Raw genomic sequence first — 13,985 nt, forward strand, 5'->3', positions numbered from 1 at the left:
ACCACCACATATTTATGGTCCCTAGCAATCCTAACCGTTCAAACACATACACCAGCACCTTCCCTCTCCTCTCCCTGCAGGCCAATCCTCTTTAGATTCCTCGTCAATGATTTCACCCACCCACATTTTGGATTGGAATTTTGGTAAAATTCAATCAATGAATTATACAAAACATATAATTAAATCTATTTTTGTGAGATTCAAAGGACAGTACTGCTGATGGCCAGTCATTTTGATAGCCATTTGATTTCATTTCATCCTTATCTGGGTTATCTCTAAATTATCATATTATGTCCTCACTTTCACACCGACCATATCCCTACCTCACTATCTGAATGGCGGCAGGGAAGCAGCGGCGGCATAGAGCTCTGAAGAAACCACCGGCGATGATAATGAACTTGGAAGACGCTGGTGAGTTGGGCGAATTTTCCGTGTTTGGGCTAATTTTCCGGCAATAATGAACTTACCGGCTGTGGACAAAGAGTTGATAGGCTACTGCCCAGTGAGCCGTCGGAGGACTTAGTGAAGTCAACTATTTTGCGAAGAGAAATCAAGCAATCATCGGCATGGTTGTTGATTTTTTTGATCGATTGAACTACTTTTTGCATTGAGATTGGAGGAAGTAGTTTGGAGGGAGGAGAGGTCAGATTCCGGCTGCTGATCGGATCAGAGGTGGATGAGACGGCAGAGGGTGAGGTTGGGGACGAAGTCGGCAGTGTTGAGGATTTGCATGGTGGCGGGACAGGTGTTGTGGCTGGAGTTTGGTTGATGGGTTGGGTTCGTAGGTGACGCCAGTAACGATGAAGAATTTGGTTAATGGGTTGGCTTTTTTGGATCTGTAGTTTGGTTGATGGGTTGGGTTCTTTAGATCTGTTGATGGACAGGTGTTGTGGCCGGAGTTTGGTTGATGAGAGCTTGTCGCCTAAATTCGGTTGATGGGTGAGGTCTGCAGGTAACGCCGGTAAGGATGAAGAAGTTTGGTTAATGGGTTGGGTCTGTAGGTGACGCTGGTTAGGATGCGAGCTAGGGAGTCTGGGTTGTTGTTGTTGATGTGGGTTTTCTTGGGTTTGTGGTTGTTGTCTCTGGTTTGTTAGGCTAAAGGTGAAGAAAATAGTGCCGATCATAACGTCGATGGTGACAAAGGGTGATTGGTAACACCGGATGGGTCTGTGCAGAGAGAGATTGGAGGAGAGAGAAGATGGCTTATGTGTAAAGTATTTGGCTGACGTGGATATTGCTTTGTATGTTGGGGGTAGTTTGGTCACAAAATTAGTCAACACCTGGTCAAAGGATAGTATAGTCATTTAACACTTCAAAAGTACTCTCACCCAACTAAAAATTGACATTTGGGGTGTAAGTGAAATGCTAAACCACTAATTCAAATATAAGTGAAATTTAAAACCAAAATCTTTATCTAGCTGAAATATAACCTAACCTTAAGGGGTGTGAGTGTAATTTACCCAAGTTTGTTTTTATTGTAGTGTTATACATGTGTGGGCAACCATATATAAAATATATCAAAATAACAATACTAACCATAAATCAACCATATATGTTTTATATTGTTAAATTTTAAATAAAATAAAATTGTTAAAAGTTAAACCAGCAACTAAAAATGTACATTAATGCTTCAATTTTGTCCCATCAAGACAGATTGTGTCCTGCACATTAATGTGTCTCAATAAGAGGTTGACACCTCTTTTAAATTTAGAAAAGTACAAAATATGAGTTATACCCATTTTTTATTGTTAAACCCAACAGATCTATTTTTTTCCTTACTCAACTTTGAGTATTATTTTTAATTAACTCATGGAAAATTATATTTCTTACCTTTTTCTTAAGATATAAAACTATCATTAAAAAAATTGAACTAACCATTTTTATTTCTCCCTTTTTAAAATCTATCTCAACTATTTTTTATGCATGCTATATATGAAAGTTATTCATTTTTTCACTCAATTCTACGGTTTCTATCTTATTTTTATTTCCTACGTACTTGTTTTTGTAAATAAGAATGAGAGCAAAAGAAACAGACAGAAGCAAGAAAAAGAAAGATGCAGATGAACATATACAAAAATAGATATGTCGAGTTTAATCCTAAAAAGTGGATATAACCCATGTTTTGTATTTTTTTAAGTTTAAAAGAGGTATCAACCTCTTATTGTGATTTCCTAAAATATATCAACCATATATGTTTTATATTGTTAAAATTTAAATAAAATAAAATTGTTAAAAGTTAAAACAGCAACTAAAAATGCAGTTCATGTATGTTTTATATTTTTTTGTTTACTTCATACAATACTATTACGTAGAAGTTCTCTTATGGGGGTGAATTTAAATATCAAAGATGTGAAGTGAAAGTAGTGTTATACATAATTATCGAAAAAGAAAAAGAAAAAAAAAAAAAAAAAAAAAGTAGTTTTATACATGTGCAATCATATATAAAATAACAATACTATCCATAAATCAACCATATATGAAATATAATTAGTAATTTAGTACAGAAATTATCAATTCAACTGTAGATTTTACAAACTTAACGACAAGAGAAAGAAATAAAAAAAAAAACAATAGATTTGACAATTTTGGTTAAATAATAAAATGTGGTTTTATGTGGACGTACAATTATTTGATAAAGAAGATAGATTAGGTGACCTGACCCCTAGGCCCTACAGGTCACCACTGACTGGCATACATTCTTTTTGGGTAATAATAAAAGGAAAGCATATTATTCAGGAAATGTAATCAATAAATGAGGAAGAAAGTTATAGGTGATCGAACTTATAAGAAATTGAATAGTAAGCTATTTATTCAATTTCTAGGTAATGTAATGGTAGTATGTATGGTGGTTGAAATGCAACATTTTTGTTTTTTTGTTTTTATTTTTATTTTTTTTGGATATATAAAGGAAGTAATGTACACATTTCTACTTGGATTTCTGAAATATATTTTTTTAAGTAAAATATTTTTTATTATTTTTATTTTCGGTGTTTGACAAAGGTCTAATTTAAGATTGAAATCGAATTCATCGAGCAGTGTGTAAAAAAATATTTTTCTTTTTTAAGTAAAATATTTTTTATTATTTTTATTTTCGGTGTTTGACAAAGGTTTAATTTAAGGTTGAGGTCGAATTCATCGAACAGTGTGTATAAAATAAGTTGCCAAAAATTAATGAGTAAGTTATTTTTGTTATATTTTTTTTTTTTTTCTTTGTAAATATTTATGACAATTAAATACCAAAATTTAAAAAAATATATTTTTTAAATTAGGTTTTACATCTAAATAAACGGTTTTAAGTTTAAAAAGTTACTAATCAATTATGATAGGGGCTTGGTTTACCTTTGTAAGAATGGTTGTGAAGAGCTAAGAAAACAAAAACTATTTTTAAAGAAGAGTTGCGGGCAATAAGCACCGCAGAATTCATATAGGGTATATGTCTCTTATAGATTCTTAAAGGGCAAACTACAATGACCTCCCTTGAGGTTTGGCCTAATTGCAACTAAACCTAAGATTTGCTATTTTGTTGTAACGTGTTCCACTGAGGTTTAACCAATTTTGCAAAGACCTCCCCTCTGTACAAAAATTGACCAAAATGCCCATATTATTATTAAATAACAAATATATATATATATACTAATGGACCAAAGTACCCTTAAATATAAAGAGAGATCAGACTCATCTCTCTCAAACTCCCCCACCAGTGGACCATCTTTCTCTCTCTAACTCACCCACCTCTCACGACCAGAGGTTGAAGTTTACAGCAACACCACATGTTACGAATTGGTTCCGATTTTTATACATTGAAGAAATATAATTGTAAATTAAGTACACATATTCACACTTATATTCACAATTACCTTCAATTCACCAGCAAGCCCTACCCATAATCAACAATATGTTTTTTAATTATTGGTTGGGTTGTTTTGTTGCCATCTCGCAATGGAGGAAGCATGTGGAAGGGAAGTATGGCTAGGTGGTGGATCTATTTGGTTCATTGATGGTGGGTACAACATATATATATATATATATATATATATATATATATATATCACTGTAACCGCCCAAGAAATTGCAGACAAGCCGTCATATATATATATATATATAAAAGATTGGGTTGGAATTTCAGAGTTTGTTGTAGGGCATATATATGATATCGATCTTAGCTTGATTCATGATATCGATCTCTGATCCACACTACCAGTGAGATCTTCGGACATTTGGGTCGATGGATGAATGTGTTTACACTCGATTTTCTATTTTTTTTTAGGTTTGATTCAGATGATTTCGCAAAGGCCAAAACCAACCTAAACTCCCAACAATCGGTAGCACCACCACAATCGGCGGTGGTGGGGGGGTTTCTAATAGTGGCAGACTGGCAGTGAATTCAGCCATATTTTAGTGGCGGTGGTGGAGGTTTTGACGTCTGTGATCGGATTTTCGATGAGAGATATGGCGGCTCATGTGGAGATCAAGATCCTGTTGTTCACACCGAAGTAGTCGCGTTTCGTCGGAACCAGAATCCGGCGTCAGAAAGGGAGTCCAGGCGGTTGAATACGCAGGAGGCGATGAATTCCGGCCAGGGGCTCTCTCTTCGACGCCGGAAACCTTCATCATTGCGTCCTTGCGCCCAAACCAGAATCATCGCCGTCGCCATGTCAAGATCAACCTCGACATTAACCCCAAACCTCAGCGCCTTCTTTGTTGCAGACCCAGCCATCCTCGCCGCCATGGTCTCATCTATTGTAATGTGTAGGTGTGTGTATATATGGTTGGTAGCAACGGAGATGAAAGAGGAATAGTGGGAAATATTAGTGGGCAAAATGGTCATTTTCTATTTTTAGATATTTTTGTTTATTTTTAACAATATAATAAAGGGGTAGATAAGTAAATTTATAGCAAAATTTGATACAGGGGTGTCTTTGCAAAAAAATGACAAACCTCAGATTAAGTTGCAATTAGGTCAAACCTCAGGGGAAGTCATTGTAGTTTGCCCATTCTTAAAAGTTCTTAACTTTTACTTTTAGTGGGAACAAGTGTCAGATCAAAATATTAAAGTGCCTTCGTGTAACTGAAAAAAAAAAATGAAAAACTAAGTAAATCTAAAAAGACTAAAGTGCCCTTTTAAGTTTCTAAAAAGAGAGGGAAATATCATTTATATATAAAATGGTATAAGGGCATTTTAGAGAAATCAAAAGGGTGTTTTAGAAATTTTATAACTTAAAATAGTTTCTTAAAGGTTATTTTCTACATAATTTAGACACTAAAGTATCTCCAACTGTTGTGTATATTTTTTTTGTGTAAATTTGATGTGTCATAATAGATTTACACGTACAAAAATTTTGGATTATTTATTTTTAGTTCCAGCAATTGTTTTATACCTTTTTGTGTAAAAATATATCTCCCAATAATAACTAACTAGTGTCATGCCTGAATTCCACATAATTTTTTCAAACCTACTTAAAGTTGATTCGTTGGAATGAAAAAGATGGGTAGCAGGAGAGAAAGAAAATATGCTGATGTGGCTGTATAAAAAGGTGTGTAAAATACACCACAATTTTACACATTGGTGACATGGCAATTTATCTTAAAAGCATCTCCAGCAGTTAGTTAAAATATCATTTTGTATAATATCATTTTATGTAAAATATACACGGCCACGTATAATGTGTATTTTTTTTTTATTATTTATTATCTCCAACAGTTTGTTAAGATAGACTGCCACATCACTAAGGTGTAAAATTGTTAGGTATTTTATACAACTTTTATACAGCCACATCACCATATTTATTTTCTCCCTCATATTCTCATTCTATTAAAGAATCAACTCTATATTAAGTAGATTTGTAAAAGTTATGTAGGTCCTGACATGACACATGGTTGGTTGTTATTGGGAGATATATTTTTACACAAAAGGTACAAAACAACAGCTTTTGGGCTCGAAGAAGAGTCATAGTCACGATTTTATTGACGGGTGGGATAAGTCATTAGCAATCCCTAATCTAGTATTCCAATTCACGTGGAGTTCTGCCCTCCAACAAACTACTAGGCAAGACATTGACCACATAGTCAGCGAAATCACAGTGTTTCAGTTCGGCGTTAAGATGATAACAGCCTAGCAGCCCGCGTACAAGCAAGCGACTCAGTCAGAAACAAGAAACAGATTGAACTCATTTCCAATCCTTATTCGCGTAAAAGTCGAAAATGCGGAAGTTGAGGAATGACATTTGACAGCAAAAACGAAAATATTAGCTCTCTCACAACAAAAAAGGAAGCAAGACAATTAGATGCGAGCTATGTCTTCTTCGTTTCCTCAATGCAGTCGAGAAGTCGTCTTTTAAGGCAAGGGGGTTATAAGGGTATGTTGCCAAAGCACTTCTAAATGCTTCTCTTTCTTCAGTTTCATCCGTGTGCCATATTTCCATATATAGATCGAATGATCATCAATAACTGAAATGAGCTTCGTTTCCTCGTCGCTTCTTTGATTCAAAAGGTAATCGACGGTTCCTAACTTTCCCCGATTTCCGCAACCGTAACCATTTGTCATTCCGATTACTTCATCCATCAACCTTGTTTTCTGATTTCAAAATAGCGGTGTTGGAGTTAAAAATAAATAATCCAATTTTTTTTGTGTAAATTTATCATGACACATCAGATTTACAAAAAGAAATATACACAACGGTTAGAGATACTCTTAACAGATTGCTAGAGATAAAAATAAAAAATAAAAATTTACACATCATACGTGGCAGTGTATATTTGACACAAATGAGTGTTTTAATAAACTACTGAATATGCTCTAAGCCTTTTTTTTTTTTATATCACATTTTAAAAACTTAACAGATTTATAAACCCAAAATAAAGGATAATGGTCTTATTTGCCAAAAATATAAACATTAATGGTGTTTTTCTCACTTTGCCCTTTAAAGAATTATAACAAATATATATATATATATATATATATATATATATATATATATATATATATATATATATATATCGTGTTCTTTAAAAATACTTTTTTCAAAAACCATCAATCAAATAAATTTTTGTATAGTACGTATTTTAATTTTCAATTTTTTTGAAAACATCTTAGGAAACTGAACCAAACAAACCCAGAGTTTTCACATAGTGAGCCATTATAAATTTATAACATAGTAGGCAACAATTGACTAATGTTGTATTTAATGTGCATGAATGGAATGAAATAGAATGTCCATTTTAACCATTCATTTGTTTGGTATGCAATTTAAAGTGGGAATAGCAATTCGATCAATTAGAATTAAAATCGACTCCTAGAAATGGAAATCCATTCCACAACTAAACGACCATTCCATTCCCAAGTAATTTTTAAAGAAAATTCAAATTCCCAAAAATCCCTAACATTCCAAGTTAAAAAATCACTGTCTTTCACCACAACCACGTACCATTGTCTTTCACTACCATTACTGCCATAGTCGCCTTCAACCACCAAATCGGCGTCACCTCCACTGTCTTCCTCCATCGCCATCGCCATCACCACCACCACCACCACCACCATCGACTTTCACTATTGCCACTGCCTTCCACAACTACCACCTTCAACAACCGCTACCTCCACTGCCTTCCACCACCGTCATTGCTACCACCACCACTATTGTCACCATTACTGTCACCAATGCCGTCGCCATCACCACCATCGCTACCTTCCACCACTGCCACAACTATTATTGTTGCCGCCTTCCACCACCGCTACACTACCCACCTTCACCATTACCACGGACTTCTACCACCGTCTCTGCCTTCAACCACCACCGCCACCTCCATTACGTTCCACCACCATTACCACCTTCTTCCACCACCACACCATTGTCACCGTTGCTGCCTTCCACCATCATCACCAACACTATTAACGCCTTCCACCGCCACCACTTTCCACTAACACCACTACTGTCTTCTACCATCACCACCACCACCACCGACACCTTCCACCACCGCTACCTTCCAACACCACCACCTACACCACTACCGCTTCCACCTCCACCACCATCGTCACCGCGCGCCATCTACGCCGTCATTTCTTTTTAAAAAATTATATAAGAATGTTATTTTGTTAATTTATTTGTCATTAGAATGGTTATTATCATTCTATTTCTACGCGTTTCATATTTTCAACCAAACAATAAAATGAGAATGACCATTCTATTCCATTCACATTCACATTCCATTCCTATTTATATTCTATTCCAATATATCATGCATATCAAACGCAGCATAAGTGAAAAGAATTTATCATATAATAAATTATTACACTAATATCTATCCTTTTGCTCTTCATTTTTCTCAAGAAATCAAAAATGAAATACGGGTCCTTTTATCTTCTCCTCCAATAACTTTGTAGGGATAGCCTAATAATAAATCTCAAATTGGGAACCAACTATTTTTATTTTTATTATTTTTGATAATTGCCCAGTGCCATGTGAGATAGATGGATTGTATATGCTTAGTAGTAAATTATGCACAGATTTTAAGAAGTCCAATACCGTCATAGTCGGCAAAAAAAAAATATTATTATTATTATTATTATTATTATAAAATATTCTCCTTGATTGGACTATTTTTAAATTTCAAAGAAAAGTTAACAAGGAAAGGAAATCGAAATGCTTCAAAATGTTTTGAGGAAAAGCCTTTTTAGAATTATTTTCCTTTCTTTTACCAACGAGCTCTTAATAATTGATAATTTTACTTAAACAAATAAATTGTAAAATAATACTAATATTTTAGTAAATTTAATAATTAATAAACTAAAGTATCTACCATTACTGTAATTTAGTGGTATCCAATTTACCTTCTAAAATAGTGGGTCTCCAACAATTATATACTTTTGTGAATTACATGCAAACTCAATAATAGAAAAGGTACGGTAATGTGGTCACATCTCAATAATAGAAATTTTAAAAACAAAAGATTAATTGGATCCTGGCAAAAACAGACAACCTCTTTTTCAGGCAACCCATTCTACAAAATTTATATACATTCTTTCTCCAATCTACAAAACTTGGGAGGGGGGAGGGGAATAAAAAATCCCCAAATGTGCTCTCAGGTATTCAAGTTGCATTTTCATGAAAATTCAAATATTCACCTTCCAAAAAAAAAAATCCAATTTTATAATTATGTGAAAAATTAATGTTCATCTAAATATAAATACCAAACTACCCATGCAAAGATGGTTTACTAAAAATGGCATTTATATTGTGTTACTGGCGCCCGGCGTTGCGGTTGGGCCACCCTGCCTACCCGGGTGGACTCACCCGAACGCCTTCCGGGCCGGAGGCTTGGCGTGGCACCGGATCAAGAACTGGGTTTGGCTCTGATACCAACTGTAACGAGTGAGCACTCGCCCATTTACTCGAAAGCTCGAACTGTTAGGTAAAGCTGCATACCCATCCATTTATACCCAATCTCTTTCTCATCCGATTCCGATGTGGGACAAAATAACCCTTGTTACACTAACCCATTGTGTTAAGACAACTTAGACACCACCCACATCACGCCTCTCTATATCACTTATAACGACTAACGACTACCATATGTTATAGTATTGTCCATTTGATCCCAACTCAGCACAATTTTGTTCTTGAATTTTATTTCAAAAGATTCCATACCATTCAAATGATAGTACCAGTTCATATAAATATATTACCAATCGCCACACCTAGTCTAACTCCCACCCCAATATATATATATATAAACAAGTAGAAGAATAAATATAGATGATATTTTCCACTAAGGTAAGCGCTTATAAACAAGCTGAATCATGCCATTATAGGCAAAAATAAATAAGTAAATTAAAATTAAAAGAAAATAAAATTGCCATTTTTTATTTTCTTTTCCGGCGATGGTAGTGTCTGCCTCACAGCAATTCCTTTAATATATGGTTACGTTTTTTTGGCAACCCCGATTGTTCAAAGGCTCATAGCTTACTTTCTAGGATAGCTAAAAGTAGGAATCAAGATGTATTTATTTATTTATTTTTAAAAAAAAAGAAGATATATTATTTTTTTCAAAAAAGAAATAAAAAAAAAAAATCAAAGAATCATAACTAAAGAGATGTTAATTTTTGGTTAATAAATTAAGTTGTGGTTGTTATAGCTAGGTGTTACAACTTACAAGTGAGACTTATCCCACATCAGATTTCGATGAGGATTAAAGTATGTATAAATAAATGCATATATAATATTACCCAACAACTTGAGTTTAGGTGTCTACTGAATCACTGATTTACTTTAATTTCTGTAATCTAATTGTTTATGCTAATGCTATATCTATCTTCTTAAGTCTCAGTGGTTGCTGTTTGTTACCAATTATAAGTGGCCCAAACCACTATGCATAGTAGAGTTGCATTACAACGTTGTTGGCCCAACTAAAGCCCAACCAAGGCCTGTTCCCTTAAGCTAGGGTGAATTGTGTGACTGAAATTTAGACGGACTCGCGTAAATTGTGTGACTTAAATTTTATCGTTCTCACTCTAAATTGTGTGACTTAAATTTTACCGTTCTCACTCTGTCACTTAGGTTTTAGTGCATGGGCTATTATTTAGCTAGTACTGGAATTTGTTTGGGGGGGGGGGGGGGTTGACCCTATAGTGAAGGAACAAGTCCTGCTCAAGGGGATGGAGACACCCTATGTTATATATATATATATATAACATATTTTATAGGAACCTGATAATTTAATTTTCCTCCTATTTGTTGGTTAACTTAAGGAACCTGATAATGTTCTATTGATATCAAAATCAAGGTCCTATAATTAGCATAGATGGATGAAGGGTTATGGTGGTAATTAAACCCTATTCAACCCTTAAACATGTTAGGTCAGTTTACGCATCCTGAGCGCTGCATTAGTAGTCACAGGTAACCTGATATATTGATTTTTTTCTCCCAAACTAGGGGAAAGAGGGACACCTGCTCGGGAAGTTGGGCGCTCTATGCCCATAACCTGATATATTGATGATTCAAGTAATCTTTGAAGTGGTCTTCTTTTAAGCTCTCTTCACACTGGTAACACATTCCCTTTACCTTTTTCTGGTAACAAGAAAGAAAGTGTTCTGAAAATTTTGAAGGAGCAAAATGATAAATTTAAGGGGAAAAAAAAAATTAGCTAAGAACACTTTGGCAGTAGGAAGATTGAGCATCCATTAGAACTGTGACTAGCTCAATGAAGTGGTAAAACCAATGTCTATGCATGGTAAAATTACATTATCAATTTCATGGCTGAATAATAGAGCAGTCAGCTGTCGATGCCTTTGACATGATTAAGAACACCTTGCAGGTAGGTCATATAGCCTACAGAGAGAAGACAGTATGAACATTTTTAAAAAGAATGAAGCTAAGGAGATGAACAATAAAATAGTGATTGTAACCACAAATGCACCTCTTCAGTACAGGAGTACTCCTTACAGTCCCCGTGGGCAAGTAAATAATGTCTACAAGCTTCTGTTTTCCATAGGGAGTCGCCGACCAAGAAATGGCACCTTGAAACATGAGGTAGAATGCAAACTTGTTTCACTGACAAGCGAGGCTGTTAGCGTGTAGAGGATGAACCAAGCAACTCAGTATAAGCTTGTGATCAACTTGACTAAAAGCTTGCTTGAGATGGATCCATGAGATGAATGAGTCAAGCTTGATCAAATTTTGAACTTGATGAACTTGACTAGACAAAATAATGAGCATCCTATAACTATAACGTCCAAGCTGCTCTAATGTAGAGTAAGACTTGCTCGAATTAAAGCTCCCTCGAGATCTCTTGTTAAGAAAACATATAAACTCACGCCATTTTTTACCTCGTTATTCTTTCAAGCTGAGCTTTTGCAGAACATCTAACCGGTTTGACTCGAATCATTTCCAGTCCCACTAACACGCAAGGAAATTGCAAAAATTCCTATAGTCTCTTTGGGATTTCAAGATTTATTACTATAGTTTCTTTACAAGAATGTTATTGTGCACAGAGACTGAATTAATTTACTTCTTCTGACAGTAGTGACTCCTTGGATCAAACACCAAACTAACAAGAGTACCACAAGAATTGAATTCCTGGACCGCTAAAGACATGTGGATGTTTGATAAGGCGTAATTTCACTTGTAGCAGCTGTTCAAAATTTAAATTAAGAAAAAAGAAGGAAAGAGAAATCATGAGCTATATACCGAGTATATTACAAATTGAAGAATGAGGAATCTGGGGTCCAACTCAAGATTTCTATGATTTGAATCCTAAATGATATCTTATCTAAATTTTCAATAATATCTAGCACTTCTAAAGTAGCCAACAATTTACCCTGAATATAGAAGATAAGGACCACTGTAAGTTTGTTTTGGATGCTTTGATTATGCAAGTACATTAAAAATCTCTACGAAACAAGAGAAGCAACTCCAAGGAGCCAAAGAAGACCACTTTGAATACAAGAAGAGTACCACATATTCATTCAAAAGCCAAAAAGAAAAGACGGAATCATTTTCAGTACCAGATGTGATGATGTATATAGCCCCCATACTATTTTGACCAGACAAATAGAACATCAAACATAATTTCTAAATCAACCGTTTAAATCGGTGCACCAACCAAAAAACACTAAAATTACATCAAAGTCATTGGAAAGAGTTCAAGAAAACAAAGTAGCAACTATGAAGAATTAGCAGAAGAATTTGAGAGCTTAAGGCACTCACTTTGGCACCTCCTAAGACAAATATCATTCCAATTGGGCACCTGGTGTTGATTAACACAAACAGTTCTAGCACACGCATCAGCACAGGCATCAAGCTGAGAAACGCCACAGACGGTAACACAAGTATCAAGAGTTGGTTCCTTAGAAAACGCACCGACCTTATTGAGCATCCTCTTCGAAGTACACACCCTCTCGCAAACAAATATATCATCAGAGCTTTTCTCGCGCCCTCGCGCACTCTTCAACCTCTGCTCCTCAGCTCGCCTCTTTTTCATCCGGAAAGCCTGCCCTGCCACTACAGCAGGTACTGCAGCCCCCACTAAAGACCACCACCAATCCACCATTATTGTGTTCCAAAGCCTAATAATGAAAAACCCAATTGAGTAAAAAAAAAAAACAATAATAATACAAATAAAAGGAAATGTGTGGGAAAATGTGAATATGTATTGTGTATCAGCAGTGGAAATAGATATATAGACTGGTATATATTGATTTTCATGTCCACCATTATTGTGTTACAATCCCTAATAATGAAACACCCAATTGAGGGGAAAAAACAATAATAATACAAATAAAAGGGAATGTGTGTGAAACTGTGAATATGTATTGTGCATAAGTGGAAATAGGTATATGAACTAGTGACACTGGTATATATTGATTTTAATGCACATAAAATTCAGCTAAATTACAATGGTAATACAGTACTTAAATATTGGATTGGGCTATATAATAAGAGTTAATTTAAAAAATAATCACAACATAAAAGGATTGAATATATACAGAGGACATGTAACTCAGTCTGAATTAGAAAATTTCTAGTTTTTTATGGTGTATAATGTTTTGCACCAAATTTACAGAGACCAATGAACAGTTCAACTTAGTGCTACGCAAAGGATAAACAGTGTAAGAAATCAGTAGAAAAGACTCGTGTGTGTATATATATGTGTATGTATGTATGTCATTAAAATTCCACATAATAGAGATGCAACAACGATATAAACTCGAACATGAAGTTGAAAAGAACCCTAAATTTCAAAGCGTAAAATTCTGGAAATTATACAATTACCAAAACAATATATATAAACTATTGTAAACCCTAGAATTCAATGTTGATGGGATCAGTTCTCACCTTCAATCCGCGAGAGAGAGGGGTTTAATTTGCAAATACTGCTGCAAGGGTTTATTGGAAGAGCGACACTGCGCTCGGAGAAGCAAAATGAAGAGTGTGGGGGCGCATCTTAAGCTGAAAATAGAAGATATACGCAGAAGGCTCGGGTTAGTAAAGTGC

The 13,985-nt window shown here is 34.9% G+C and overlaps 1 protein-coding gene across 1 annotated transcript; it reads right to left on the reverse strand.

Moving 5' to 3' along the window:
- Positions 1-12,426: 12,426 nt before the first annotated feature.
- Positions 12,427-13,985, reverse strand: LOC132274104 (uncharacterized protein At5g64816-like). Its single transcript, XM_059775273.1, has 2 exons — positions 13,827-13,985; positions 12,427-13,057 (listed from the first exon to the last, which is right to left on the reverse strand). The coding sequence occupies exon 2, from the start codon at positions 13,039-13,041 to the stop codon at positions 12,655-12,657; it is 387 nt and encodes a 128-aa protein (XP_059631256.1). The 5' UTR covers positions 13,042-13,057; positions 13,827-13,985; the 3' UTR covers positions 12,427-12,654.

This window comes from Cornus florida, unplaced genomic scaffold (genome assembly GCF_030987335.1).
Source record: "Cornus florida cultivar Cherokee Brave unplaced genomic scaffold, ASM3098733v1 CherokeeBrave_3.0.0_Hap2_Chr09, whole genome shotgun sequence".
Lineage (NCBI taxonomy): Eukaryota > Viridiplantae > Streptophyta > Magnoliopsida > Cornales > Cornaceae > Cornus > Cornus florida.

What these genes read in the sequence shown, in the direction of transcription:
- LOC132274104 (XM_059775273.1), bottom strand. Translation starts at nt 13,041, where the DNA reads ATGGTGGATTGGTGGTGGTCTTTAGTGGGGGCTGCAGTACCTGCTGTA.